Here is a 27,729-nt window from a genome sequence, read left to right as displayed (position 1 = left end):
ACAAATACCGGTTTGTCTCCGATTATTCATTTAATTATGTATTTATCCCTGTTTACCTACTTTTTTTTTCCTTTATGAGACCAGACTCTTGCACACTGTTACCACAGTTTGTGGTGCTGTTACAGATTTATATTTACATAAACACTTCAGTGTTCGCTCTACAAGGGTAGTTATTATGCAAATATACGAGAATCAGATGCACTTGACTGAGACTGGAGACCAGCAGTGCTGCAAGGTGACTCCCTAATGCCTCATATTGACTGGATACATTCAACTCTCCATGTCTGGTCTGGAAGTTCACTTCTTTAAATCCAGTGTGCCATTCTGCTTAACCACATTTTCAAGTGTTCCCAATGCAGTTGTTGTTGTTGTTGTTGTTGTTGTTGTTGTTGTTTTACTTCGTCCTCCTTTCTCCTGAAGCACGCGCCATTGTCAGACGCATAAAGACTTTCCCTTGCCACGACAAGTGCAGTTACACCAGATGACAACACTCATAGTAAGATCAAAAAGAAAAGAAAAAAAAAAAAGGCTAAGACAAGATGTGAGACGAGACGTCAGGGAAGATCGGTTAGGAGGTTCCAGGTGGATAATTGCATGTGACTGGTCTCCTGAGGTTGACCCTCTCTAATGGTGTCCACCCTCAGAGGATAGAAGTATGGACCTCGCGTTGATTTGCCCCCCGAGCTTGGTGAGGTGATGGACGAGGACACTGGACATCAGCGCGATGTGTACTTGTAGTGCAGGGAGGTTGGGGTGCGGGTGAGGGGGGCTGTATTGGAGGGGGTGGGCAAGAGGGGAGGCGGGTTGTCGGTTGTCTGCATCCGCCACGATAACGGTAATGATATGGCACTGCTCCAGCTCCCTGAAGGCCATTAAAGGGTGATACATGTGACTGTGTCCTTTAATGACACATCCCGTCAGTCATCAATAAACCCAGGCAGCGCATGTAGGCTGAAGGGGCAGGTGCGAGAGAGAAAGAGAGAGAGAGAGAGAGAGAGAGAGAGAGAGAGAGCAGTTTGACCTCTGTGCATGTCTCATCTGTGCTCCATTGCCCTGAACAAATCACCTACAAACTTCACAAATGCTCATCTTCCCAGAACTTTCTCTGAACTTGGCTGACCGCAGGTTGAAGCCCCCACTGCGGCCACAGTAGCACACAGATGCTGCCACCATAGATAGAAGACCATAATGTTCAGAGGGTGTGTCAAACAAAGACAATGTTACCACGGATAACTAATCGGTCTCGAACAACTGATTCGAACGTACAGTTTATTACGTCCCTCCCCCGAACGCTCTCTGTAATTATCCCCCGCCCCCCCAAAAAAAGAAAAATATACTGACAGGTGCACACAGACAGCAGAGAAATGGCATCTGAAATCAGCTTCAAGTGTTTTTTTTTTTTCCCAGTTTAAGCAGTTTAAGAACTTTAACTTTTCTAAAAAAAAAAAAAAAATCTATCTCTAAAATGTCCTTTTTTTTGTGTGTTGTCTCATAAATGTTAAATTACGGCATCGCCTTTGTTGCAGCAGTGTCTCAGGGTGCCTGTTCTGTCCAGTACACACACACACACTCTCTCACACACACACACACACACACACAAAGAACACGACTATTGTCGGAGACGAGAACTAAGAGTTAAGGTCTTCTGTGTTTGTTTCTGCTGATGGGTTGCAGGCTGTAACAAGTCTAAAGATTTCTCTCCTCCTTGTTTTCTACAGGTTATCGGGAATGAACGTCCCTGCCCCTATTGTCAGCAACAAGAACTGGCTGAGACTACACTTTGTAACCGACAGCAACCATCGATACCGAGGCTTTAACGCTCATTATCAAGGTAGGCCACCGCTTCAATCACTCTAACAATCCGAGAGAAGGCCTCCAACGGCCAATAAGCTAACCTTCATTGTACCAGTCAGATCAGATAGTGGAAAATGTATTACTTCAGTCTTTCAGTGTTCATTAAAAAAAAAGCAAAAAAAAAAAAAAAACAACAACAGAGAGAAGTGAGCTGAAATCCATTTGTAATTTGACTCAGCTGAATCTCAGGGACATTGTCCTCCTTTCAGTGACATAAAGCAGTTTACGCTACAGCTTTGGTATTTTCAATGTTTTCAGAAATGCTAGGATTGGTCTTTGATTTTAGATAGATTGGCTATAAGGTTGAACAAGTTGTACTTTGACAAGTTTCATATTATTCCAACTTTTCTTAATGCACCTAATTAAAGCGGGTAGAGCATTTCTCTGTTTTGGTTAAATCAAGCCGTTCCAAAGTATTTGATTGTTTTATGTGGGGAAACTCTTTTTTTGTTGCAAAAAAGCTTGCATGTGTTTTTTGTTTGGTTTTTTAATTTATTTATTTTCGGTTGATCTTCTTCTGACTAACTCATATTTCAACAACGGATCACTTTTTGCTCCTTGGTTTTTAATTTCGTTTTGGTACTAGCTGTCTCTCTGTATCTTTCTGTTTGAAAATCTAACGAGCAAAACTCTATGCTTTAACAGATCATTCAGAGACATTACTCACTTACGTGCCTTGCTGTGTATCGTGTTTGTGGAGTTGTTCTAACACACATTTACCATAAACCCTGTCTCAGGTCTGCCCTCACACTGAGTAGAGGAGCTATTCTGTGGAGATCTTAATGTGAAATGTCAAAGGTTGTTTGCCTACCCTTACATGTCCATATTTAGGTTTTACCTATGGAATATACATACATATATATTTGGTCCGAAGTTCAACACATAGTATATCAGTGCATGTCTGCTCAGTGATACCCATGGAAAGAGGGAGGGAAAAACTTGACCTATTGTGAAATATATAAGGATTTCCTATCATTTGTCTGTAGCAGACCAAACGTTAGCTTCGTTATTTACGTTTGTAGCATGTGGGGTTTTTTTTTTTCTTTTTTTTTTTTTAGCTTGTGTAAGACCTTCAAAATGTTCAATTATTGTAATGTTATCTGAAATTATCTGTAATATAAAATCAAGCCATATTTTGGGGTTTTGGATATACAAATAGTGTCGCTGAGGATTGTAGAAAATCCTGCAATTAACATTTTCTGAAAGAAATGAGCAATTACAGTTCGCTCAACTAATTACTTTAACAAACAGTGGATGAGAGAGATCAGCTGATATGAGAGAGAGAGGGGGGGGGGGGCGTCTGGAAGAAATAGGCTTTGTCAAACATTTTATTTTTCGTTCAGAAAATATGGCTGTGGTTTGGACTTATTGGGCGAACAGTCTAACACAGCAATTGAGACAAAGTGATGTGCTTAGACCTCAAGACGTTTTACATTCATAATGGAAACAAACTCTTGTAGGAGGTCAATTCAGCATCTACTGCCAAACATTCAGTTATGGCTGCCCACCTCACACAGGACAAACTTTCTGTAGACCTATGTAACACTTAGTATTTTATTTAGTATTTGGAGAGAAACTGTAAAAGTCTCTCTCTCTCTCTCTCTCTCTCTCTCTGTCTGTCTCCTTCTCGGTCTGAAACACATGGGCTTGGTTACTGAAAATCAGACAATAAGACTTCTGGCTTGTCCAGTGTGCTCAGGGTTTCTCCTCATCTTATCACTGTGCACCATCCCTGTGATAAAAACGAGGTTCTTGACTTCGTTCTGTGGAGAGGCAGGTTACACGCCACCTGGTGAGCGTCACACACACACACACACACACACACACACACACCGGTTTAAAAACAGCAGCTGTATATTGCCTCAAGACTCTGACCGGCAAAAACTCATTTGACTCCCCCGACATGTCTCAAAAAAAAGAAAAGAAAATGCTTTGGGGCTGGGGGGTGGGGGGGTGGGACGTAACCCTGATCCGAGCCCACTCCTTTTGACATTTACCAGCTGTTGCATCTCTTTTAAGATGGCCATCTGAAAAAAACAAAAACAAAAATCCTCTTCGTTTTGGGAAATTAAACTGACATTGGCAATGCTGCCTGGCCACAGCCCTCACAGACAGGCTTCATCAATACCATATGTCGAGACAAAAAAAGGACTCAGTGTGATTTTAACTTAATCAGAGTTTCAACTGAAGATTTTGCACCCAGACAGCAAGCATCACAACAATCCCAGGGTCTGGCCACGGAGACCCGTGAGCTAAAAAACAGACCTCCATCCTTCAAAATATACTTGTCTGTGATAACAGTTTTATTTTGGAGAGGATTCAAAACTCGAACTCTCAGATCTGTGAGATATTGAATAGATGGTTATCACTCTAGCCTTTGATTTCAGACGGAACAAATCTCATTCTTCTTTATGTGTTCTGGCAGTCTCTTTGTTGGTTTTGTTGACTAATCAGTTAGTTTGATCAGTCATTGTCGAAACAGCCTCTCAGGTGCTTTCAAAAGAGTGTAGATTCACTTGAGAAATTGAGTGTTCAATGGGCTCCACCCTTTCGTGACAATGAAAAGAAGATAAAGCCCAAAGAAGAGGGAAACACTTGGTATGTTTACATGCAGAGATTTTCATCCATTCGAATCAATTCGTTCTAACTGAGGATTGTGAACCAACTGTTTATATGTAGCTGACCCTAAGCTCGGCAATCGATTTGAAGTGTTATATGTATAATACATGTAATCTAAAGAAAAACCTTTGCACATCCGAGGAGTAGCTTATAGTGCCAGTGGTACCGTAAGAATGAAAAGCCAGTGCTTCATCTCTAACTTTATAAAGTAGAATGGTGGCTGGATTGGAAACACAGTGACACAGAGTTTTCAGAAACTTCCATCTGTTCTTGATTTGGTCCACAGATCAGCTGAATCCACCTTCTTCCAACACTTGATTGAAAAGATATTTCTTTTGAACGTTTCTCTCACCCAACTGCTCAACTACTTTCATTTGCTTCAAAGTTTTCGGCATAAAATTCGTTTAAAGGACCAGTTTTTCGAAACAGCCATTTTTGTTCAGCCTGCTGCATGAACCAAAAGAACATGCGCTGAAGGTTTGTAATGGTTCCAGTGGTTAAAGTAGTCAGATTCAAGTGCTAACGGGGTTGTTATTGGCTAATATACTTCTACATAGTTCTGTATAATTTGGTGGAATACTAAAAACTGGATTATTACACACTGCCTCTCGGTCGAATAGAAACTGCATACGGAATGAGATCAGTCAGATTAATATCAGTATGTTGTTTTTTTTTATATTCAGATTGAGCAGTTAGTTGAATAATTAACAGATTATCAGACTGCACATAAACATAGCCATTGTCACACTGTACTAATGTATAGGTACATAACTCTCAACTTTGAGAATCACTACTGTTTACAAGTTGTGAACTAACACGCTTCATTCTAATACTCTTAGTATTCAGAGAGTCAGCAGGGGCATGATGAGTTGAATTGTGTCCTTTTGCAGCATTGCAGCAAAAGCTTAGCCTGTATTCACTCTGGCTTTTATAGAGAGAGGGTTTGTGAACTTACATTGAATCTTCTCATTTCTTGCGTATGTCACATCTGACCTTTAAGAAACGATTTTTTTTGTTGTTGTTTTGTTTTGTTTTGCTTTGTTTTGATTTTCAATATATTTTCGTTTTCCTCTGGCCTGGAATGTAACTTTCTTTACATTGGTAGGGAACTTAAATTGAAACTTCAGATCGGCCCAAGCCAAAAAAAATAAAAATAAAAAAGCCTCTCTAAAGCATTTACAGTTTGCATGGCAATTACTTAAAAGTAATCTAAGTTTACAAATCAATATCCCACAAACCTCAACAACCAATCTGAGACACAAGCATCTAAATCGACAAGAAGTCATCGAAAGCAGAGCAAAGAGGTTAGGACAGAACTCAAGGGCGTCTATAAGATTTTACAACTTTAGCAGGACTTGTGAATTTGCTAATAATGTCCAGGCATCACATTCAATCCAATTCCTTCTCTGACATTTCTTTTTTTCCTCTTAGAAAAAAAAAAAAAAAAAAAGCCCACGGAGTAAAAAGAAAGTTCTGGTGTATCACCAGAGGACATTTTCTGTTAAAAAAAAAAGGATTTGCACCCCGCAGTGTCTGCCACATTCAAAGTCGCTTCTCCTTGATGGTCACTTCCGTTCCGACCACATTAGACTGCGAAGGACCATCGGAGCACGTTTCTCACACAGAGGTTGTCGTTGCCCCATAGGGAATAATTAATTTAGCTTGACTGCGTAATGTTTCTGTCAAACCGAATTTCCGAGGCGCTTTACTTAAGTCATAATGCCATTAGCGCTAATGCACATTCAGCGGCTTCCAGTCTCACTATGTTTTCACAGGCTTCTAGAATTTTCCGAGCTGTCATCGCCGCGTCAGTCTGAAAGACTGACATGGGCCCTATCCACATTTGTGCTTATGCCAGAGAAAGAGCAGGAAAAAAAATAAGAGCAACAACAACAAAAAAGTAGTAGCTCTCAAAAAAAAAAATAGAAAATGTACAAGTAAGATTTGCTGAATTTGCACCCCAAAAGGAGAAAATTGACCTCTCAAATTTACAAGTATAAAAAATAGCACAGTGCTCCATAAGTAGTTGGCAGCCTTTTCCAGAGGTTACAATTCTCTCACTGAATTAGGGGGAGTTTGAATGATTAATGACACCAGCTATACGCTGACACTATTTTGATATCATCTATATGAGGTAAGGATGCTAGATAGCTTTGATGTTAGACAGCTGTCGTGCTGGCTTCAAGAGCTCTAATCAAAATGTGAACTTTACTGGACACATGATGATGTGAACACTCTTAAAGTGTGTTTATGGAACATTTTATCAGTTTAAAAGCACCGTTACAGGCCCAAAGACTAAATCTGCATTATGTTAACCAGAGGTCAACCCATTGACCAAACATATACATTCTCACCAGAGGTCAAAAAGGCATTAAACAATGTTTGTTGAAATGAAATACACACACACACACACACACACACACACACAGCTCAGCTAATAGTATCTAATAAACAAAACCCAGTTTACAAAGAAAACCACAGAACTACAGAAGTGGGTAGAAGCTGACCAGAACAGACCAGTTAATCCCAAACTGCCACCTGCTTTCAGAAGAAAGATTGTACCTGGCTCCTGAGGCCAGTAAAAGAAAAGATGAATCTTCCAGGCAACTGCTGACCTAGTCGGATTTTACCCAAGCTAAAAAACATGTTCTCAAGAGAAGAACAGAACACCGCAAATCCTCTGTAAAGTAGCAACCACGATATGCTTCTCAAAGAAAAATGAAAATAATGACACACAACTGTCAAATAATGCAAAACAAAAAGAGGAAAAAGCAGAACTGCACAAGGTGACTGTTAGGTAGTCCATAAAGGTGGAACACATTTTATATGTATAAATGGTTCCCCAGTGCCTTTCATCCAATTACGATGTCAGCAATCATGGAAATAGCCAGCAAAACTGCACCTGCAGAATTCAGCAAAACACACACATCAGAACGACGAAGAATGACAAAAAACCAAAACAAAAAAACAACAACAAAAAAAACATATTCGGCACAGAGAGCAACATGCACAGGCGCACAGCAAGCACCTTGTGCATGGCCTAACTGACAGTATTATCTGAATTCTATATTATATCCATTATCGTACTGTAAATATTGGTCATTTTAGATGGACATGTATTTCCTTCAGTGAGTAGGTGATTGAAACAAAGAAACAAAAAGAAACAAAAAAAAAACAACAAAAAAAATTAATCAACCACTTTGTATTGTGAGCAAGACTCTCAAGACTTTCAGCTGCTCCAGTTTGATTACAAAAAACAATTACCCTATAAAATCAACCATTTTGCATTCAATCCCTCTGACATGTCACTCTGCTCTGTTTCATATTAAGGAGCCATACAGGTTGTAATTAGTACAAAGAGGCTCTCTTAACCGAATGGCTCCTTTAGCATAGAAAGCAGAGTGAAAGCCAAACTGGGAAAAATAACAAAAGCTCTTAGATTGATCAAAAGTTTAATTTCTTTTCTTTTTTGTAGTGAATAAATGAGAGATCTTGGGCTGGACTCAAATTGCCTGCCATGGTACTCTCTATTTAATCAAAACTGTAGCTCAGTAATAAGAGTGGCATACAATAATAGGATTACAATAACAAAGGCAAAATGAAGTAATAGTCAAAATTCAAGGCTTACTCATGCTGGGATTGAGTATTGGTTGAGAGCATGGTAATTACTTTATGATTTAATTGAGAACTGCCATTGCTGTTTGCAGTGGTATCTCAGAGGAATAGGTTTGAACAGAGCCCTATAATAACGTAGTATAATGAAGATGATCTTTTTTCATTAAAATCTATTTGGGTTTTTATCAACTTAGATGTTGTCTGAGGAACAATAGTTCAGTATTAAATACAATAATATATCAGCTTGTATTATGCTTATTGCATCTTTGAAGGCAGGTATAATCTACCCTGGGTGACTAAGATCAATGGATAAACATGCTTACAACTACCATGGCAGCTTCAGCAGTGCACTTTCCCATTCACAATCATTATGTACGCATACACACACACACACACACACACACACGCACACGCACACGCACACGCACACGCACACACACACACACCAGTAAGGACATCTTCCACAAGAAAATTTGTTGTCTAGCGAGGCATTTCTACCAACACTCAAAATACATGGTTTTGGGTGAATCTCAGAAGCGTCTCCCAAAGTATATTAGTCTTTAAAGGCTAAACGCACCCTTGAGAGATGTAGCTGAAGCTGTAATGGTTCTCAACGATGCCATTAGCTTTAGAATGCCACACTTCATCTGAATTCGGTAGATTTATTTAGGAGCTCAGTCAGAATTCTCTCTCCCTCAAGCAAGCCTTTCATTCTGAGTAACGTACAACGTTAGCATGGCGCACCAGCACTCCTAAAGAGCCACCATCTTCAAAATATAAAATCAAACTATGGGTCTTGATATAAAAAGGAAAATGGTCGAGTGCATGTCGTGCCAACGTACGCGTGTAGTTAATACTCGACTTTAAAATTATTGCATCACTTTTTTCAGTAACGTTACAAATCCACACTGAAGCGACAAGAGCTTTTACACAGTTATTTTAATTACTATGTGATTACATATACATAACAGGTATAAATGGTGAATAAGCACATGATGAATCTACCCATACCGGACGTCGTGAAAGCTGTCCACTATTTTTGGTTCACTTGGACATTATTAAGGGCAACGGTTCAGGACCTCCACTCCCCCCCCCCCCCCCCGAAGGCATGAAGGTTATTCTAAGGGTGTGTGAGGGGGGGGGCATCGCTTTTCTGTGATAATGGATAATGGACGAACATCTACATCCATGCTCCATCCTGAGCTGTGAATAATCTGAGGCACAGGACAAGAAGACTGTTATAGTAATCTGTCCTCAACACGATGGACTTGGGGATAAGATGCGGGGGAGTGGATGGCTCCAGACAGATAAGAAGAGAATACAGCAGACGTGGCTAAGATCGCACTAGATTCCTTATCAAATGCCAATGGAAGTGAATAAGAAGAGAGTAAGAAGAGAAGTTCAGAAACTCAGATTTTTGAGCAGTGTATGATTTGTGCTTTGGGGCGATGAAAAAGTAACCCTTTTAATAAAATGTGGGCTGCAGCGACTTGATTATAGGGTGTGGTTTATTTGTGGATTCCAAGTCCTTAAGCTCAAGTTCAATCAACCTAATAAACAACCTCCTGCTTCATCAAGAGGTCCGTGACGTCTCCGTTCCATGACAAATGTATACAGAAATTATGTTTGTTGGACAATTCAGAGAAAAATAATTAGGTGAAACATGACCCTCTGATGGCCATATGTGGAAACTTGGCGTTGGACACAAAACCTTTACACTACAACGTTAATGTAATTGATGTCAGCGGCTCATCATTTTTCCCTGGTTCCATACATTGTGCCAATTTTTAAAGTGCTGATAAAGACCATACCATCATCTGAAAGAGTGGGAGTTTTAATCAGTGTGTGTCACTGTTTTAATGTGCTGTCAACAACCTTAACACTCAGTGAGGACCTGATGGATGTCTTTGGACATTCAGGGCTTGACAGTTTCATTAAACAGGTGATTGGAAAGCAGCAAAGGTCTAAAGTTAACAAAACTAGTTAACTGATGAAGCAATGAGATGGGGGGAAAAAAAATATTTTGGACGGTTTCCTTTAAGTAATTACAGCCAATATCAAAACAAATTTGGAAAGTTCAGGCCTGAAGACCATTGCTCCCCAAAAGCAGAAGAACTTGCCATATATTATGAATGACATAAATTATGAGTAACAGTAGTAGTAGCTGAAAAAGTTGTAGTAGATGTAGTAGTGGTTAAATCATGATCTTTTATCTCTATTTCCATTCTGACACTTGCTACATAAAAGTAATTCTTACCACACATTGCAGTTATCTGTTTTTGAATAGTGCATTATCATATTTTTGGACTTTGGGGCTGAACACCAACACAGCTGTTTTTAAGGTCGCATAGAAGATAATTGTGTGAAATCAGCCTGGGGATGTTGTGTGGCAACATAAATGAGATGATGTAACCAGAACGATGGTAATTTGCACATTATATTGTCACACACTGTAAGGGCCAATTGTTTTGAGAAGAAAGTCTTCTCCATAACCTTGCCCTTCAGCCCAACTTAAAACTATTAGCTCAACAGTCACAGAATCCAAACTGCTCACTGAGAGTTTTCCCGCCTTAGGCAGATGGGATGGAATACCAAGGAAAAGGCCTTCCTGTTTATTTCACACAATACAAACACTCAGTACAACTGGCTTCCTTTCAAAAAAGTTTTAACCCACCCCCCACACCCACCCCCCACCAAGTTGCTTTACCACTAGTTGCAAAAGTTTGCAACTATTCTCAAAAAGTAGCAAAAGTTTGAAACTATTCTCAAGAAGAGGGGGGGAAAAAAACGGTTGAAAACGGAAATGTAAATTTTAAGATTTACTTGATATTCAAATCTTTAATACATTCCATGCTCCGGGAGATTATGTATGCAGTTGAGCTAGACAATAATTCCGTGTATGCAGTAAAAATATATGGATCATTCCTACCCCCTGAAGACCACAGTTGATGAACATTTCTCCATTTGCTGAGCTATGAATATTTCAACTATTCACATAATATGCTACAAAAAGTACTGATTTTTTTCTCTCTCTCTTTTTTTTTTGTACTATCTGATGAAGAAAGGAGTTGTCATGACAACCAGTGTGTGACAGATGAATAGTGCCTGGATTTGAGCCCTGAGGCCTTTACACCAGCATGGCATACCACACAGTTTACATTATTTGTATTAAACCAGTGATTGACACTTAAAGCAAAGGATATTCTTAGATTTCATGATTTGACAGGATTCATCTTTGACACTCGTCTTTGATAGCTCAGATTTGTTTCAATCAACATGCCATTTTTGCCCACAGTGAAATCCTGATTCATTCACGCTGTCTTGTTATAATCACTTATGAAATACTTCAAATTGAAATCGAAGAGGTCTGTCGGCCAAAGAGAGAGGCACTTTTTTAGGCCTTTAACTCACCCCTGTGGAAAATACATCTCCTAGAACCATAAGACATGTGGCCAATTTGTCAGATATAAGCACCAAGCAATAAAACCGACAAATACCGGCTTCACTTTATACTCTCAACATTGCTTAATGTCTCCCCTAAGTTTTGTACAGAGGGGAAAAACTAGCTGACATTGTAAAGTTAGCGACTGCAAGGACACAGGCTAATGTTGTGGACTGTTGTTGGATTGCTAAATGCTAGCTATGTTCACAAAAAGGCTATTTAAAGTATGTTACCAATACCAAATTACTATTCTGAATGAGGTTAACAGTGTTAGCCTGTAAATATATAAGTGCAGTAATCAAGTAGGTGCAATATGTATTATATACTTAGACAGTTGCTGTTTTCCCCTGAAAATGGTCTTCATCTGAGTTGTTACCATATGCTACAGGGACCATGTCAACAGTGATTACACTTTTGTGTTCATTAATGTGAGAGAGTTGACAGATCCAACTATTTTTTGTTTGTTTGTGTGAACCAGTAGCCAATAAAAAGTCAAACATATATAAAAAAAAAAAAAAATACAAGTCGACCTAAGATTCTAAGCATGTTCTAGAAAAATCCCCCGAAGGCTTTGCATGCTGTGTATATAGAGTGTGTACAGGAAGGTGATGCCTGAAGCACTTTGTTTTCTCAGTTTTCTCTCAGTCAAGATTTAATCCCACAGCTGCAGAATAATGACAAGATTTCAGAAACAGGGGTCACCCCGGGGTCACGCTGACATCATCGGCCTGGATCCGATCTGCATTTAATAGACTCGCTCAGCCTCATCCTGTTCCACTCCCTAAACCAGTTTATCATCCATGTACATATATATATATATATATATGGTTTTTTAATTTATTAAAAAAAATAAATTTGATTTATTAAGTTGTGCTTAGCTTAAGGACTCCTAATGAATGTGGTCTTATGAAGCATCAGGAGCTGTGTAGGAAAAGCTGTTTATCAACTGTGCTTATGGGTGCCATAAACATACAGCTGATCATATTTGACAAGAATCTCTGCTAGACGTGGGGACAGATATCTGTCGGGTCAGTGAGGACAGGGTAGACGTCACTATCAACTCATATTTTATAAGTCATTTTTAGTGCATTTCCATGCACAGTCGTGGGCTTAATGTCATCAAGTTAAGTATGCTTCTTCTATATTGTGTGAATCAGAAAAGAGAAAAATTATGAGTCATTTTGTGGGTCTGTAGCACATAGTTTGAATGTGAAAACACGTACGGGGTCATTCAGTTGCCTACAGAACAACATCCGAGGTACGAATAGTGCATTACTACCACTTTTTCTCCTGTCCAAACAAAAAGACATATTGACATAATGCACTGTCTGGCTGCTTTTCTTCTCAACCAGACTCACCTTATGGTCAATGGAGAGGAATTCATTGTTCATAGAGCTTTCCCATATTACTCATAATATCCTGGAGCATTATCAAAATCATTAGTCAATGACTTTACTGTTCAGCAGAAGTGCAACAGTTACATGCTTTCTCCACCCATCTATTTAATTATTCATGACATGCAAATGAGCATGTGCTGCAACCTGGTCCCCAGTGGGGGGAAAAAAAAACACTTCTCTCAAACTAACAGGGAATATCGAGTACTTTGTTTGGTCCATTGTTGAATATAATCCATTGAATACGTTGAATGAGAACGATGCTTGATTCAGCTGAATTAATAACAAGCTTCGTTAATGCTATGTGTATGCATTCAGAGTCGTGTGTTGTGCCAAGCCTGTGAGAATGTAAAGGTGGGCAAACATTCTTTTTCATTCCTACTCATCTCCAGTACATGCAACCGGATACACTTCTCCTCAGCCTTCAAATGTACTCCATCCAAAAGTCCCAGTCAAATCTATCCACTCTTCCTGTCCTATCTAAGACTTGAAATAAACCAAAGAAATAAAAAGAGAAAACAGTTGTGAAGTTGAAGTTGAGTTTCAGAAGACCTGTGTAGAAATGAGTATGTTTTAATGTATCGACTTGTGCTCTTGTGTGGGGTCTACAGAGGGTATCCTCTAGAGGAAGAGCACCGCTGTAGTCTCACACAAGGCCTCTGACATCCCTCTGTTCTCTCATGTCTAACCTCTTTTTTCCACACTCCAGTTTCAGGGACGTACATGACAGAAATTTCGGTCCTCGAGCAATACTAAGCACTTATTGTACCCACATAAAGCGACTATTTATTCGTGAACATTCTACATGGAATTTACTTAAGTTTACCGTGGTGTCATGAATAGTCAAGCTTTTTTAAAAGTCGATAATGAGCCCTTTTGTTTTCTTAAGGAAACTGTCACGTAATGCTAATGAAGCCATCATACAGCGCTAACCTCTGTCCCTCAAACTTGAGTGTTCTCTATTCTCCATCGTCCGTCATTTCACTCTGTCTTCTACTGATGTTAGGGTTTATTTTCAGATGATTGTCAGCCACAAGACTTTGATGACAACAAATGCTTCTTTCTTGTTTTGTGCACTTTTTCTTTCTTCCTTTTTTTTAACATCTCAGTATTTTTGTTTTTTTGTTTTTCCTTTTTATTCGCTAACATGCTTTTTCTATTTTAAAAGGAGATAGAAGGGCAATATGGAAAAGAAAGCATTTTTGCAATGTTTTCCGACACTTTTGAATTATTATTATTATTAATATAATCATCATTATTATTATTACCAACAGGACTTCTGTTTGAGTGAGATGATTGGTTTATAATGCCGAGCAGATAACCATATTTGGCTAATAAGCACTGAAAATCTCATCTTTCAGAATAATTGTGCTCCAGCGTGTGCGCATTAGCTCTGTAATATCAGCATGACAGATTAGCCTACCCCCCCCCCCCCCCCCACACACACACACACACACACATGCACACACACGCCCAGACACACACACACGCGCGCGCACACAGAAAAGTATGTGACAGATGCCTCTGGCCTGAAAGAAACTCTTTTTTTTCTCTCCAGAAACATCAAGCAAAGATTGATCGATATTGGCTAGGAGTAGCCATACGACTTCCCTTTTTCCGATCATTTCAAAATTGACAAATGAACAGAAGTCCTGCATTTGCTCTTTATTTGGAATATGAATATATTTCTTTCTTTCTTTCTTTCTTTTTTTTTTTTTACTTCTTTATCCACATTCCAGCTTGCCGATTCCTCAGCACACGCTTCTCATTTTGTTTGCGGAAACATTTTGAGATTGATTAACGTTGCTGTGATTTTCGCTCTTTCCTCATGTGCTTGACTATATTTTGTTTTTGTTTTTTAATTTACGTATTGATTTATTTTAATGCTGACTGTTGATTTTGAACCTGTTTCACCTGATTTCATGTTATTGTTTTTCCCCCTTGACTATAGTGAAAAGATCCGTAGATTTTAAATCTAGAGGAGTAAAATTATTCCCAGGCAAAGACAACAGCAACAAGTTTTCTATCTGTGAGTGTACTCTTTTGTTCCTATTTTATGGTAAATCTGTGATGTATGTTTTATTATTATTATTATTAATATTTTTTATTTTTATTTTTAAAATCATGTGTTTGTGTTGTCTGTGTGTTGTCATGTTTTTCTTTTTTTTTTCCTTTCTTTTCTCTTTAACCAGTTTTATTTTTTCTTTGCTTTGATTGGACATTGTATCCTGTCCGTCTTGCCTGCATGACTAGTTTCTCTTGCCATCCCCAAACCAGTGGCTGATATCCATATAAATAGTGATACACAGAGAACTGGGCCTGCAATGTGAAGTCCTAAATCCCTAAACTCAGGCTATCCATCATATATAGGTATATAGGTACAAAGATATAACAGATATACTCTTCTACAGTATATAGTGATAAATGGAAGGGGGGTACTTGGAAACATCTTTTCTCACTTGTTGTATAATTTCCCACTTTTAACAAATTATTCACACTTTATCAGTAGTTTCTGTAAGGAACAAAAAAACCCATAACAGTGGGGTGTAAAGGGTTAATAGCTGTCACAGAAATATCAGTCCGTATGCATGGAAACGATGTGGCGGTATCATGTGTTTGTGTCTGTTCAGAGCCACTAAGGGAAACTGGATCCTTTTCTGTGGCAGAGAGTAGTCATTGTCTTTATCTCATTAAAAAGGGTTTCCAGGGTGAAGTATCGGCTTCAGTTCCCCCTCGTATCCCTAAAGCTAAACAGGGCAATTACACTTCAAGAATCGAGATGCCAGCTTTCTTACTCTGTCTGTCCTTAAATGCCCCGTCATGGCAGAATGCTTGTATCATGGTAAGGAGAACATAGAGACCATGACTCGGTGAGCATTTCTTAAAAGAAAAAAAAAAACAAAAAACCAAGGTTAAAAGATGAGAAAACATGTTCCAGAACATCTTTCTGTAGGCAGAATGATCAGATGTTTAACCTCGACCATAAGTTACAGCCCTGCCTGGCTAAGTGTCAAGTGTAACAGACACCAAGGAGGATTTCTCTCTTTCTTCCCCTCCTCACTGAAATGATGAAAGCAGTCTCTTAGGTCTAAGTTTTAGCTCTTGTTGTTGTTGTTGTTGTTGTTGTTGTGTTGTTGTTGTTGGATTTTAGAGTACTCACAGATCTTTAGATCTGTGTAGAATTCAAAATATTCTTTTTGTTGTAACTGTTAGAAAGTTCTAAATGTTCTAGATGTTGTGGATTACACTGTGTATTCTTATCATCACTCTTTTGTTTTTCGGTCTCCAAAACAAAATGGAATTAAAATATCTCATTGTACCATTTTTCTTTTTAATCAGCAGTGTTTTTGGTTACAGTAATGTCATTTTCTGGAGACTCATTATGAGTAGACGTGATCACACCAAGCATCATTTTAACACAATTAGAATATGAGGGAATGAATCAGACAGCATGGTGGAACAAATGACTGTTAGTTTTCATGACCAGCAGGCAGGTTATGTGCAAATCTGTTGCAGTGTCTGTGTGTGTGTGTGTGTGTGTGTGTGTGTATTAGCACTATTAAAAAGTAAACTAGAATGGACAACCAATGCATATCGTCCTGCATTAGCATGGAAGATGCAACATATCAGAATGCACTTTCAGCTACGTTGCTTACATGATACGGCAGTACAACCACCCACACTATTCAGAGGATCCACAGATATTTGTGAAGTATGCCAAGATATTGATGCTGCATAAGGCACAGAAATTTTTATATGTGGTTACCATGTACAGTAATCCTTATATTGTTATACACATAGATCATGAGCACAGAGTTTCTGAGTGCTCCATCTGTCCTGCAGACACGTCCTATGTTTTGTGACTATGTTTGAGGTTGATATGCTTGATTATGCACAGCAAGAGTGACTAAGTAAATAGTTGCATACATAATTGCAACTGAACTTCAAAATCTGCCAAAGCAGACACTCCCAACTTTGAGATGGGTAAAATATAAATAAACAATCTTGTTTATAATTTTATGAGGTATATGAGAAATTTTTGTTTTTTTTTGTTTTTTTTTATAAGTGATTAACAACTCTACACAGAGGCCCATTTGGGATGGCATGGATTTCACCATCCATTTTCTTCTTTTCTTTTCTTTTCTTTTTTTTTCTTTTTTGAGAAGGGGGGGAGGGGAGTTGCATGAATGCATGAAGTTACATGTTGGTTTGTTGGTTTGTTTGTTTGTTTGTTTGTTTGTTTGCTTGCTTGCCCTGCTAACCATGTCATATTTGCATAGCCAAGTGCATGAGAGAATGCATTGCTGCATATGAAGAAGAGTATGCACTACTGATGGAAAATTGTCTACCAGTGGTTTAAATGAAGTCATATCTATCTCTGATGTGTGTGTGCCTTCATTAAATATGAACAGACTGTTCTCACAGAGCTGCTCTCGTAACATGGTCCTTGTCTTCAGATGTGCTTGTAATTCTTGTTGAACAGCGCTTGCAGATAAGGACGGAAGGTTATCGTTAGCACCCCCCCCCCACCCCCACCCCCTCCCAACACACACACACACACCATCACCCAACCCAGAACATGTTTCAGCCAGTTCAAAACAATGAACGTTTTTTCTAAGAGAGAGAGTTGAAAGATTCCCAGAACCAGTAGTGAATCAGCAGGTATGAGCAAGCTGGTTGCCTAGCAGGCATCGCATCTCACAACTGTCAAGGTGAACATACCACAGCGGAGGTGGTGGAGGTGCACTCTCTTTCTGTGTGTGGCACTGTTTGTGTGTGTGTGTGTGTGTGTGTGTGTGTATATGTGTGTGTGTTTCTCTGTGTGATAAACGACTTTTGCCAAGTGAAGCTGGGTCAAGTTTGCTTTCAGTGTCAATATGTGTGCTTTTGTGTGTGTGTGTGTGTGTGTGTGTGTGTGTGTGTGCGTGCGTGTGTGTGTAAGGTATTGCAGTGAGGAAACTAACTGTCTGAGTGCTGTCTCTGCAGCCTTCGGTTTGCTCAAAAGCCCTCTTGGGTTTTATACTTCACTGGACACAAGAATGTGGAGATAAAAGGCGACTTCACTAAACATAGCAGACAAATAGCTTGGTGACACAGGAGAGCGTGAGAGACCTGATGAAGTGTGCCAAAATGACCCAAAAACCAACACGGAGGCCGTCCAACTTCTCCGTCTCTGACCAATGGTTGAAATCAAAACATGACACCTGGTCCCGAAGCTATTATGTTCTATTATTATGTTTAATACCAATATTGTTTAAAAAAAAGGCTCTTCTGTTCTAGGCAGATTTCTTTTAAGCCGGCAGTTCTCGAAGGCAGCTGATTGGACTCTTAGCTGTCTCTTTTCTCTGTTTTTTTTTTTTTCTTCCCAGGCAAATTCATGCCATTTGCCACTGGTAATTATTTTTCATGTGCTGCGCTAGGCAAAAGCGTTTCTTAGCAACTGATTTTCAGTTTTTAAAAGAACTGAGAAAAGGGAGAAAGGGCAAAAAAGGAGAAGATGATTCCATACATAAAAGTGAAAAAAGATAAAAAAAAAAAAAAATATATATATATATATATATATATATATATATATATATACATGAACCAAACAAGTAATATATCAGACTGCTTATCATATTTTGAGTTTTTGTTGTTGTTGTTGTTGTTTTTGTTTCTCTTTCCAAGTATGAATATGAGTATATTTTGTTATGGTGAACTAGTAAGATTCCTAGCACAGTTGTTCTGTCTGAGGATAAAGACATTATAAATTGATAGGAGTTTCTGAGATAACGGTCAAAAAAATGATGTGCAACTGAAAGCAGAAATGTATGACACTATGAAATATAATGACCCTCTCTCTCTCTCTCTCTCTCTCTCTCTCTCTCTCCCTTTGTATTTCTTCCTATCTGTCTCACTAGTGGTAGAAAAGGCTGTCGTTAATTAGCTTGACCTTTGTAAGTTTGAAATTTTCTAGAAGACGGTCAAAACTTCATTTCCGTTGTTTTACACTGCAGTGAAGCATTGTGCATGTTGGCCCCAACAAAATGTCCCCTAACAGTGCTCACAGTGATTTCTTCTCTTTATATTAGCCTATTACACCTTCACCTACATTGTGAGATAATGTTACAATGTTGATGTTACACTGCTTGAAAGTATGCGTTTTTTGGGGGGAACCTTTCTTGGCAGGCTCTGCGTTGCTGTAAGTATTTGAATGATTTTGGGACTGTACTGTGATTGTGGTGCTATGCAGCCTGCAGGGAAGCGGTGAGGTAGGAATGTTCCTTTAGCTGTCAGATAGTGACACTCAGGACACAGCTCTGTAGAGAGCAGCTCCGTGCAGTTCACAGTTATAGTCACAGCGGCCCAGACCGATGCATAGTAAGGTACCTGCTAAAAGGATGCAATAAATCTGTGTGTTTGCATGCCGTCGACGGTATGAGAATGTTTGTACGTTACAGCAGAGAGGAGAAAGTTCCCTCTCTCTGTTTCTCACTCTCTCTCCCTCTCTCTCTCCCTCTCCTTCTATCTCCCTCTTTCTCTCTGTTTCTCTCTCTCTCTCCCTCTCTCTCTCCCTCTCCTTCTATCTCCCTCTTTCTCTCCCTCCCTCCCCCTCTCTCTCCCTCTCTGTCTCTCTCTCTCTCTCTCCCTCTCCTTCTATCTCCTTCTTTCTCTCCCTCTCTCTCTCTCTCTCCCTCTCTCTCTCTCTCTCTCTCTCTCTATCTCCCTCTTTCTCTCCCTCCCCCTCTCTCTCTCCCTCTCATTTTCTTTGCACATTTATGAATTCATTTGGACACTTAAGCTGTTTAAACCACATGATCACTGTGTTTTATGTGTTTTTGCCTTAAGGGGCACAGAGGTTGATGGAAGTTTTGTTTTATGCATTAATGTGTTGTTTTATATGCATTCCTCCCTTTCACTCACAGCAGAAACACTGACTCTGATATGATTTGTTTGTTTGTGTCAAATATGAGACATTTATCCAAGAGTGGTGAGCAACGTAAATGTTTGGTTGTGTGACTATGCCTTAGCTACATCTGCCTGAGTTAGACAAGTATTATTCCTGTTTGAAGCTTTGTTCTGGTTTTTTTTTTTTTAGTTCACTCAGAATTTACCCTTAAACCTTTCATTTGTTTCCAGGTTGTCACCTTAGCAAAAGTTTTGTAAGATTTTCTCCAGTGTGTTGTGTCACAACTATGGTTTACATTACATTGGACTACATGAGGCTGTTATGAATTTCAAAGACTAAAACAACATGGCATCAAAATCCATTTACAAACAAATGACTGAAGTCAAATTCCGAATGCGTTAGCGGACTCAAATACACAGTCAAGCTATTGCAAAGCAACACATAGACATATCGCTGAATAGTTATTAAATGTGTTACATGTTATTTAAATGTGGACAGAGGGGTAAAAATGCAGTTTCTCAGCAGTAAGTGGGGTTATTAAAGTAACATTACCCACGCTCTATGTTATCCTGTACACATTAAATCATGCTGGGCTGACTACAGAGTCAGTTGAAAGCATTTTATGGAAACCTCTATTTGAGATTAAATTTTCGAAAGTATAGTTCACCTGCTAACTTCCTCAGAGGTTCTCCACAGGCAGAAGACATCAGCCCCACTGAAAGTGAAAAGAATTACCCATTAGGCATTCAAGACATCACCTTAACTCTTCCAAGACAAGGAGTGATCAGAGACTATGTTTAGCAGAGACAAAGACAGGGAAACAGTGGTTTACAGACATATAATATATCTGCGTCATTTAGTGTAATCACTACTTGTTTTATAACACAAAGTAACAGTTACCCAAGTATGACCTGGATGTACTGACACCCTTTTCTTTCACCGTTTGGATAATGGAACGAAAGGTTGCAGCACTTTGATCAGTTTAACAGAGCCTTGTTGGTGAACACTCTGACAGGTCTAAGGATCACAGTATTTCGTCTTAGGATTACATATGTTGTATGTTACAGGAGAAATACATACACGGTTAGGATGCAGAGTCAAGGAGGCATGTAGCAGTCAGAGAGATAGTTTAAAGGTTGAGTCAGAGATGACAGTAGACGTTTGATGTATCTGATAGAGGACAGCATACTGTTAACAGATGCAAAAAAAAAAAAAAAAAACCTTCATCTGTTGATTCATGTATTAGGTAGGAGTGGAATCCATCCAGGTGTACATTTAGAGTCATACATGAATGTAGGAGGAACTCTCATAGAAGACTCAGGCTCATCTGGCTTGTCATGTGGATCACATACACTGAACCTTATGATGGTTCATCAAGAGACAGAGATTCGTAGAGAGTCACCTCAAAAATACTTGAGTTGTATAAGTAAGCATTGTATAGTGTGTGTGTGTGTGTGTGTGTGTGTGTTTGTTTGTGCGCCACTGAATTTGTGTTTGTATATTTGTGTTTGTAGTTCTGAGCATGCACAAGAGTGTGTTCCTCATGTGGGTACCACTTTACAATAAGACTACCCTTACAAAGGGTTTATGAATGGTTTTTGGTTAGTTTATTAATTAGGTTGTAAACACTTTATAAATCATTAATATGCTGTTATAACACATTAGATAAAAAGGGCAACCGTGACCTGTTGCTTGCCAAATAGTGAGCCCACATTTATCTGTACTGTTAAGTAGAAGTGAATGTGTATTACTCATCATGTAGTCTTTGTGTTGTGTTTTTAATTCTTGTGATAGTTTAATGTTATCTGTATACCGTAAATGGAATTGTCTATTTGAATGATGTACTTCCCTCCTACCGTATCAGCAAGTAAAGTGTGTTGCTTCCTGGTTTATACTTGCAATATAAAAGGTGTGTTGCCATAAGAGCAAAGGCAGTGTCATCACTCTAGAGAAGAACCAGCAACTCATTAAGAAAGGGTGGTGTGTTTTACACTTTACAGTAAGGCTCCCTTTGGCCAGTTATAAATGGTAGTAACTCATTAAGAAAGGGTGGTGTGTTTTACACTTTACAGTAAGGCTCCCTTTGGCCAGTTACAAATGGTAGTAACTCATTAAGAAAGGGTGGTGTGTTTTATACTTTACAGTAAGGCTCCCTTTGGCCAGTTATAAATGTTAGTAACTCATTAAGAAAGGGTGGTGTGTTTTACACTTTACAGTAAGGCTCCCTTTGGCCAGTTATAAATGGTAGTAACTCATTAAGAAAGGGTGGTGTGTTTTACACTTTACAGTAAGGCTCCCTTTGGCCAGTTACAAATGTTAGTAACTCATTAAGAAAGGGTGGTGTGTTTTACACTTTACAGTAAGGCTCCCTTTGGCCAGTTACAAATGGTAGTAACTCATTAAGAAAGGGTGGTGTGTTTTACACTTTACAGTAAGGCTCCCTTTGGCCAGTTATAAATGTTAGTAACTCATTAAGAAAGGGTGGTGTGTTTTACACTTTACAATAAGGCTCCCTTTGGCCAGTTACAAATGGTAGTAACTCATTAAGAAAGGGTGGTGTGTTTTACACTTTACAATAAGGCTCCCTTTGGCCAGTTACAAATGTTAGTAACTCATTAAGAAAGGGTGGTGTGTTTTACACTTTAGAGTAAGGCTCCCTTTGGCCAGTTACAAATGTTAGTAACTCATTAAGAAAGGGTGGTGTGTTTTACACTTTAGAGTAAGGCTCCCTTTGGCCAGTTATAAATGTTAGTAACTCATTAAGAAAGGGTGGTGTGTTTTACACTTTACAATAAGGCTCCCTTTGGCCAGTTACAAATGTTAGTAACTCATTAAGAAAGGGTGGTGTGTTTTATACTTTACAGTAAGGCTCCCTTTGGCCAGTTATAAATGTTAGTAACCATTAATGAATGAGTTTAACATGCTGACTGATAAAAGGACAAGATAAAGTAAGCTAAGCAACTAGCAAGACATGAGACTTAACAGAATTGATCAAAAAAAAAAAAAGGGCAGCAGTGACTTGATCTTGCCAAATAGTGAGGCCGCATCGATTTATGAAAAGTATGTTATAACTTGTTTAGAACTGTGTACTAATGATTCATAAATTAATTAATAACCTGATTAATCACCTGATTAGAAACCATTTATAAATCCTTTAAAAGGGTGGTCTTATTGTACAGCAGTACCCTCGTGTGTGCGTGTGAATGTTTGTGTGTGTTAAATATATGTGTGTGTGTGTGTGTGTGTGTGTGTGTGTGTGTGTGTGTGTGTGTGTGTGTGAGAATGTTTGTGTGTGTGTGAATGTTTGTGTGTGTTAAATATATGTGTGTGTGTGTGTGTGTGTGTGTGTGTGTGTGTGAGAATGTTTGTGTGTGTGAGAATGTTTGTGTGTGTTAAATATATGTGTGTGTGAGTGTGTGTGTGTGTATGTGTGTGTGTGTGTGTTTATTCATATTTTCTTTGGAGTGGGCCTATAATCATGCTCAATCCAGCAGTCTGATGAATAATGCAGCACACTTCTGTCATCTGACCCCACAGTGCTGGTGCAGTCCATTAAGCAGTAAACAGATTTCCTCAGACAAACATGATGAGCACTTTTTTTGAACTCTGTGTGCCACGCTGAACACCACTTTCTCCCTCTCTCTTATCATCCAATCTTAATGCACGCCATCTGTAGCTCACCAGGAAGAGGTGTTTCAGGAGTGTGTCTCTTGAATGTTTATTGTCCCTTTAGATATAAATTGTGATCATGTCACAGGCATAAGTCAGAGGGTTGCCATGGGTAACGTTTTAGGATTACTTTTGCAGATGTTTTTGAGGAGTGTCATAAAGCAACAGGAAAGTAGTTTGAAGAAAAAAGTTTTCCTAAGGTCATAGGATCTATAAATGCCGGTGTAATTATTGGTGTTGGAGTGCTTAATCATTTCATTTTAAAAGTGAAAAAGATCAAATAAATAAACGAATAATATAAAAAAGAATAAAACTCATGAATTTTGGCATTAGCTCAGAGACCAAAATGATTGATTCTCACTAATGTTAATTCTGAAGTTTGTTCGTCAACCAAAACTTTTGATTTTTCAAAAATGCTAACACTGAGTCATCAGCTGATATTTAGAAACACAATGTGAAAACTCTTGATTTACACAATCGTGACTTACATAAAATGTTACATTCAGAACTGTGTGCTCTAGCATGAATACAACATGCAACATAATACAGTATAATTCATGCAGAGACGACCTCCATTCTTCCAAAAGACCCAGGTGTGTGCTCTGTGTGTGTGTGTGTGTGTGTGTGTGTGTGTGTGGGTGGGTGTGGGTGTGTGTGAGTCATGGTCTCATCCTGAACATTTAGATATCTTTGTGTGTTAATACAATACTTTTATGCGTGCGCGCGCACGTGTGTGTGTGTGTGTGTGTGTGTGCGGGCATGCGCGTGTGTGCTAATGGATTATATTTGAATCAGGTTCAGTCGGTGGGAAAATGAAAAGTGACACAGCCCTTTCGGCCTCAGATGGAAAGTGATCAAAGTTAATAATCTTCATACTGTCCATGCGTTGCCTCTTTCACCCCCCCACCACCCACCCCCGCCTTCTTTTTTTAAGTCGAACTAGAAAAAGATATCAGCTGGACTGATTTTTTCTCTCTCTCTCTCTCTTTCTCTCTCTCTCTCTCTCTCTCTCTCTCTCTCTCTCTCTCTCTCTCTCTCTCTCTCTCTGTGGTCATTCAGTCTGTCACACTCAGTGCTCTCAGCAGTTTTATCACTGCCTCTCACCAGTGTCAGCTTCTAGAAGTTACTCCCTGCTCTTGGGTAGCCTCATTAGTTCAACTTCATTTTTATGGTCTTTTGACAGTTAATCACCAGGTTTTTCTGCCAGTCAGTCCATGGCATACACCAAAATTATATAACAAAGAGTCATATTTCTAAATCGGTCAAATTGACATCACGTCATTGTTTAACACAACGTTGTTCAGTTAGAGATGTAATTGTGACAGTAGTGTATGTATGTGCTGTGGTCTGAGGACTAGTGTAGTTTTGATCAGGTGTAAGTGAATGAGCATTGGTTTTAAAACCAGGCATGTGCCTCTATCCCTCCACCTGTCTGAGTCCCCTCCAGCAGTGCAGACCACTGGGCTCAGTGTTGGCTGTTCTTTATGAGTGATTGGCATGCCTTTTTAGCATGAGAGAGCTGTGGTGTGTGTGTGTGTGTGTGTGTGTGTGTGTGCGTGCGTGCGTGTATGCGATAGTGTATTCGTAACATCTCATTTTTCCTCTGAATTTTTCCAGTGAACGAGGGAGGAATCAAACAGGCGTCCAACTCGTGTCCAGACCCAGGAGAGCCAGAGAACGGAAAGCGCATTGGCTCTGATTTTAGGTAAACAGCCGCAGGTGACTGTCACCCATGGCAACACCCCGGTTTCTGTGGAGACCAGGGTGTCAGCCAGGCCTCTACTAGGGGGCCAGAACTACTGACTACATCAATGGTGTGTCACAAACCAGACTCTAACCACAAACATGTCAAACAACTCGCTCTTTAGAGTCACTTATCATTATTACAACGCACGATAAATATTTCAAAAGTATCTTCACATCAAAGAAAATTCTCCAGGCAAGTCCTAGAGTGTGTAGCTACATCGAAAAAAAAGTACTGAAACAGTGTTTGACAATGCTGCCCCTTTTAAACCCAATGTATCACACTCTTTAGGTTTATCCCTGTGCTAACACCACTGATTCAAGTCATCAGTTCATAACCAAGCAGGATGAGACCTGAAATGTGTTGAGTTGTGAGTTTCCAGGAACAGTGCTGGGAAACACTAAACATGTCCAGTAATACACGCCCGATTTTCTAGTGACATCCAGTATTTCCCAATGCCATTTCAGCATGCCGCTTTATAACATTTTAACATTTGGGGCTTAATTACGTAGCTTTGCACCATAAAATACCAACTAAATGAGGCGTTCGCAATTACTGTGATGAATGGAAACGATCTGAAAAATTTACTTTGACTTAGTCTCGCATAGGAGGACAGTGAATTTTCATAATCGCTCAGAAACGCCATCGATACCAGCTCTCGCCGTCCACCACGCTTAACTGTGGGGGATAACAAGGTATTTTGTCAGAGGAAGAAAAAATCAGCCAATGACAAACCTTCCACCTTCTTTAACCCCTGTCTGAGTTACTCTCTACCATCAACCATTCTGCTCTAACCTTCTTAAAAAGTCCAGTTTTAAATACATTGTCTGCCCTCCCTAAAAAAATTACACCCCATACAAGCGAGTAAAGGAGACCTGATGCTGAAAACGAGACTGTCTTTGCTTGGTCGTGACTGAAACTGGTCGCATTTTTTAATGCGGGAGGTTCGCTGACCGAGGTAGAAGACAGGAGTTTTCGCTCTCAGCGTTAGGGACGCTACACCACGCAAATAACGTGTGTCACTAAATGCCACGGCCCCGGATGATCACGCTGCCCTGATGCCGTACCTGTCCTGAATACAAATCACTTTTTATCCGACACCCCGTCCCCTCTCAGCCCTTCACATTTCTGATCCCAGTATCACGCCAATAACATGAGAATGGCAGACAGAAAACGGGGAGGTGAAGCGCGCCCGGCAGGATTCTGGCCGCAATGCCGATGTGATCGGTTTTTTTTAACTTATTTTTTTATTTTTTTGTAATATGATTGTCGCTAAAAATAAATAAAGAAATAAAATGTTAAAAAAAAATTGCTGACACACATGTGGGAGAGGCTTAAAAGAATCCAAGATCAGCGCATTAGCGGCAGGAATCCTTCCAATTTCAGAATTACACGCTCGTTTTTCGAGCAAGCCCGACGTTGTTTTTGTTACGCGGACGCCATGTGAATGGATCTATTTTTGGAGTCCGATATTCGCTGAGTGTTGTCAAATCATCTAAAGTGGTCACAGAGGAGAAATGGAGAGAGAGAGAGAGAGAGAGAGAGAGAGAGAGAGTGAGAGAGAGAGTGAGAGAGAGAGAGAGAGAGAGAGAGAGGGAGAGAGAGAGAGAGAGAGAGAGAGAGAGAGAGAGAGAAAGAGAGCTGAAAGACAGGAATTGAGTGGTGGTTTAAAATGATTTTCAAGGGTATTGAGTGGAGCTACCTGGATATTACACGAATGTGTCTTCGCAGGGAATGCGAGAAGCTATTTATAATCCATTTCTGATTAATTTTTCTTTCATATGGCAAATCACCATCGAGTGACTTTTGTTTCTCTTTCTTTCCCTTTGTGTGTTTGTGTGTGTGTGTGTGTGTGTATGTGCATGTGTGTGTGTGTGTGTGTGTGTGTGTGTGTGCATATGTGTGCAACCCTACTAATGTGTGTGAATATTTGTATGTGTTTCTGCGTTCTTCCTTTTCTCGCTCTTTCTTTTCTTTGTGTGTGTGTGTGTGTCTGTGTGTGTGTGTGTCTGTGTGTGTGTGTGTGTGTGTGTGTGTGTGGGTGCATATTTGTTTGTGCATGTGTGTTGGGCCGCATATGTGTATGTGTATGTGTCTGTCTGTGTGTGTGTGTGTGTGTGTGTGTGTGTGTGTGTGTGTCATGCTCCCCGCCCTCCACTCTCCTCCTGGTGGACACAGCATCGGGGCCACTGCTCAGTTTACCTGTGATGAAGACTACGTTCTGCAGGGCTCCAAGACCATTACCTGTCAGAGGGTGGCCGAGGTGTTTGCTGCATGGAGTGACCACCGGCCTGTCTGCAGGGGTAAGCTCACCACTGTCTCCTATTACTCACACTGTGCAGTGTCCAAAAAATATATATATCTCAAAAATCTCAAAACACATGAACACTGAGCTTGCCTAACAGGCATAGCAGTAACCAAGAAGAGCAGAAATATATTAGTTCTATTCCATTTCTCGGTTGTGTTAGTTATGCTTTTATTTCATGCAGTGGTATCCAACAGA

The 27,729-nt window shown here is 39.6% G+C and overlaps 1 protein-coding gene across 1 annotated transcript in view; it reads left to right on the top strand.

Annotated features, from left to right (window-relative positions):
• The window catches only part of csmd3b (CUB and Sushi multiple domains 3b), a 346,791-nt gene that overhangs the window by 162,904 nt on the left and 156,158 nt on the right, over nt 1-27,729 (top strand). Inside the window, 4 exon segments of the mRNA XM_030788642.1 lie at nt 1,719-1,831; nt 14,876-14,953; nt 25,100-25,187; nt 27,405-27,529. Coding sequence (XP_030644502.1) covers nt 1,719-1,831; nt 14,876-14,953; nt 25,100-25,187; nt 27,405-27,529 — 404 coding nt within the window.

This window comes from Chanos chanos, chromosome 12 (assembly GCF_902362185.1).
Source record: "Chanos chanos chromosome 12, fChaCha1.1, whole genome shotgun sequence".
Classification (NCBI taxonomy): domain Eukaryota; kingdom Metazoa; phylum Chordata; class Actinopteri; order Gonorynchiformes; family Chanidae; genus Chanos; species Chanos chanos.
The sequence above is the reverse complement of the archived record's forward strand: the minus strand, read 5'-3'. Positions and strand labels throughout refer to the sequence as shown.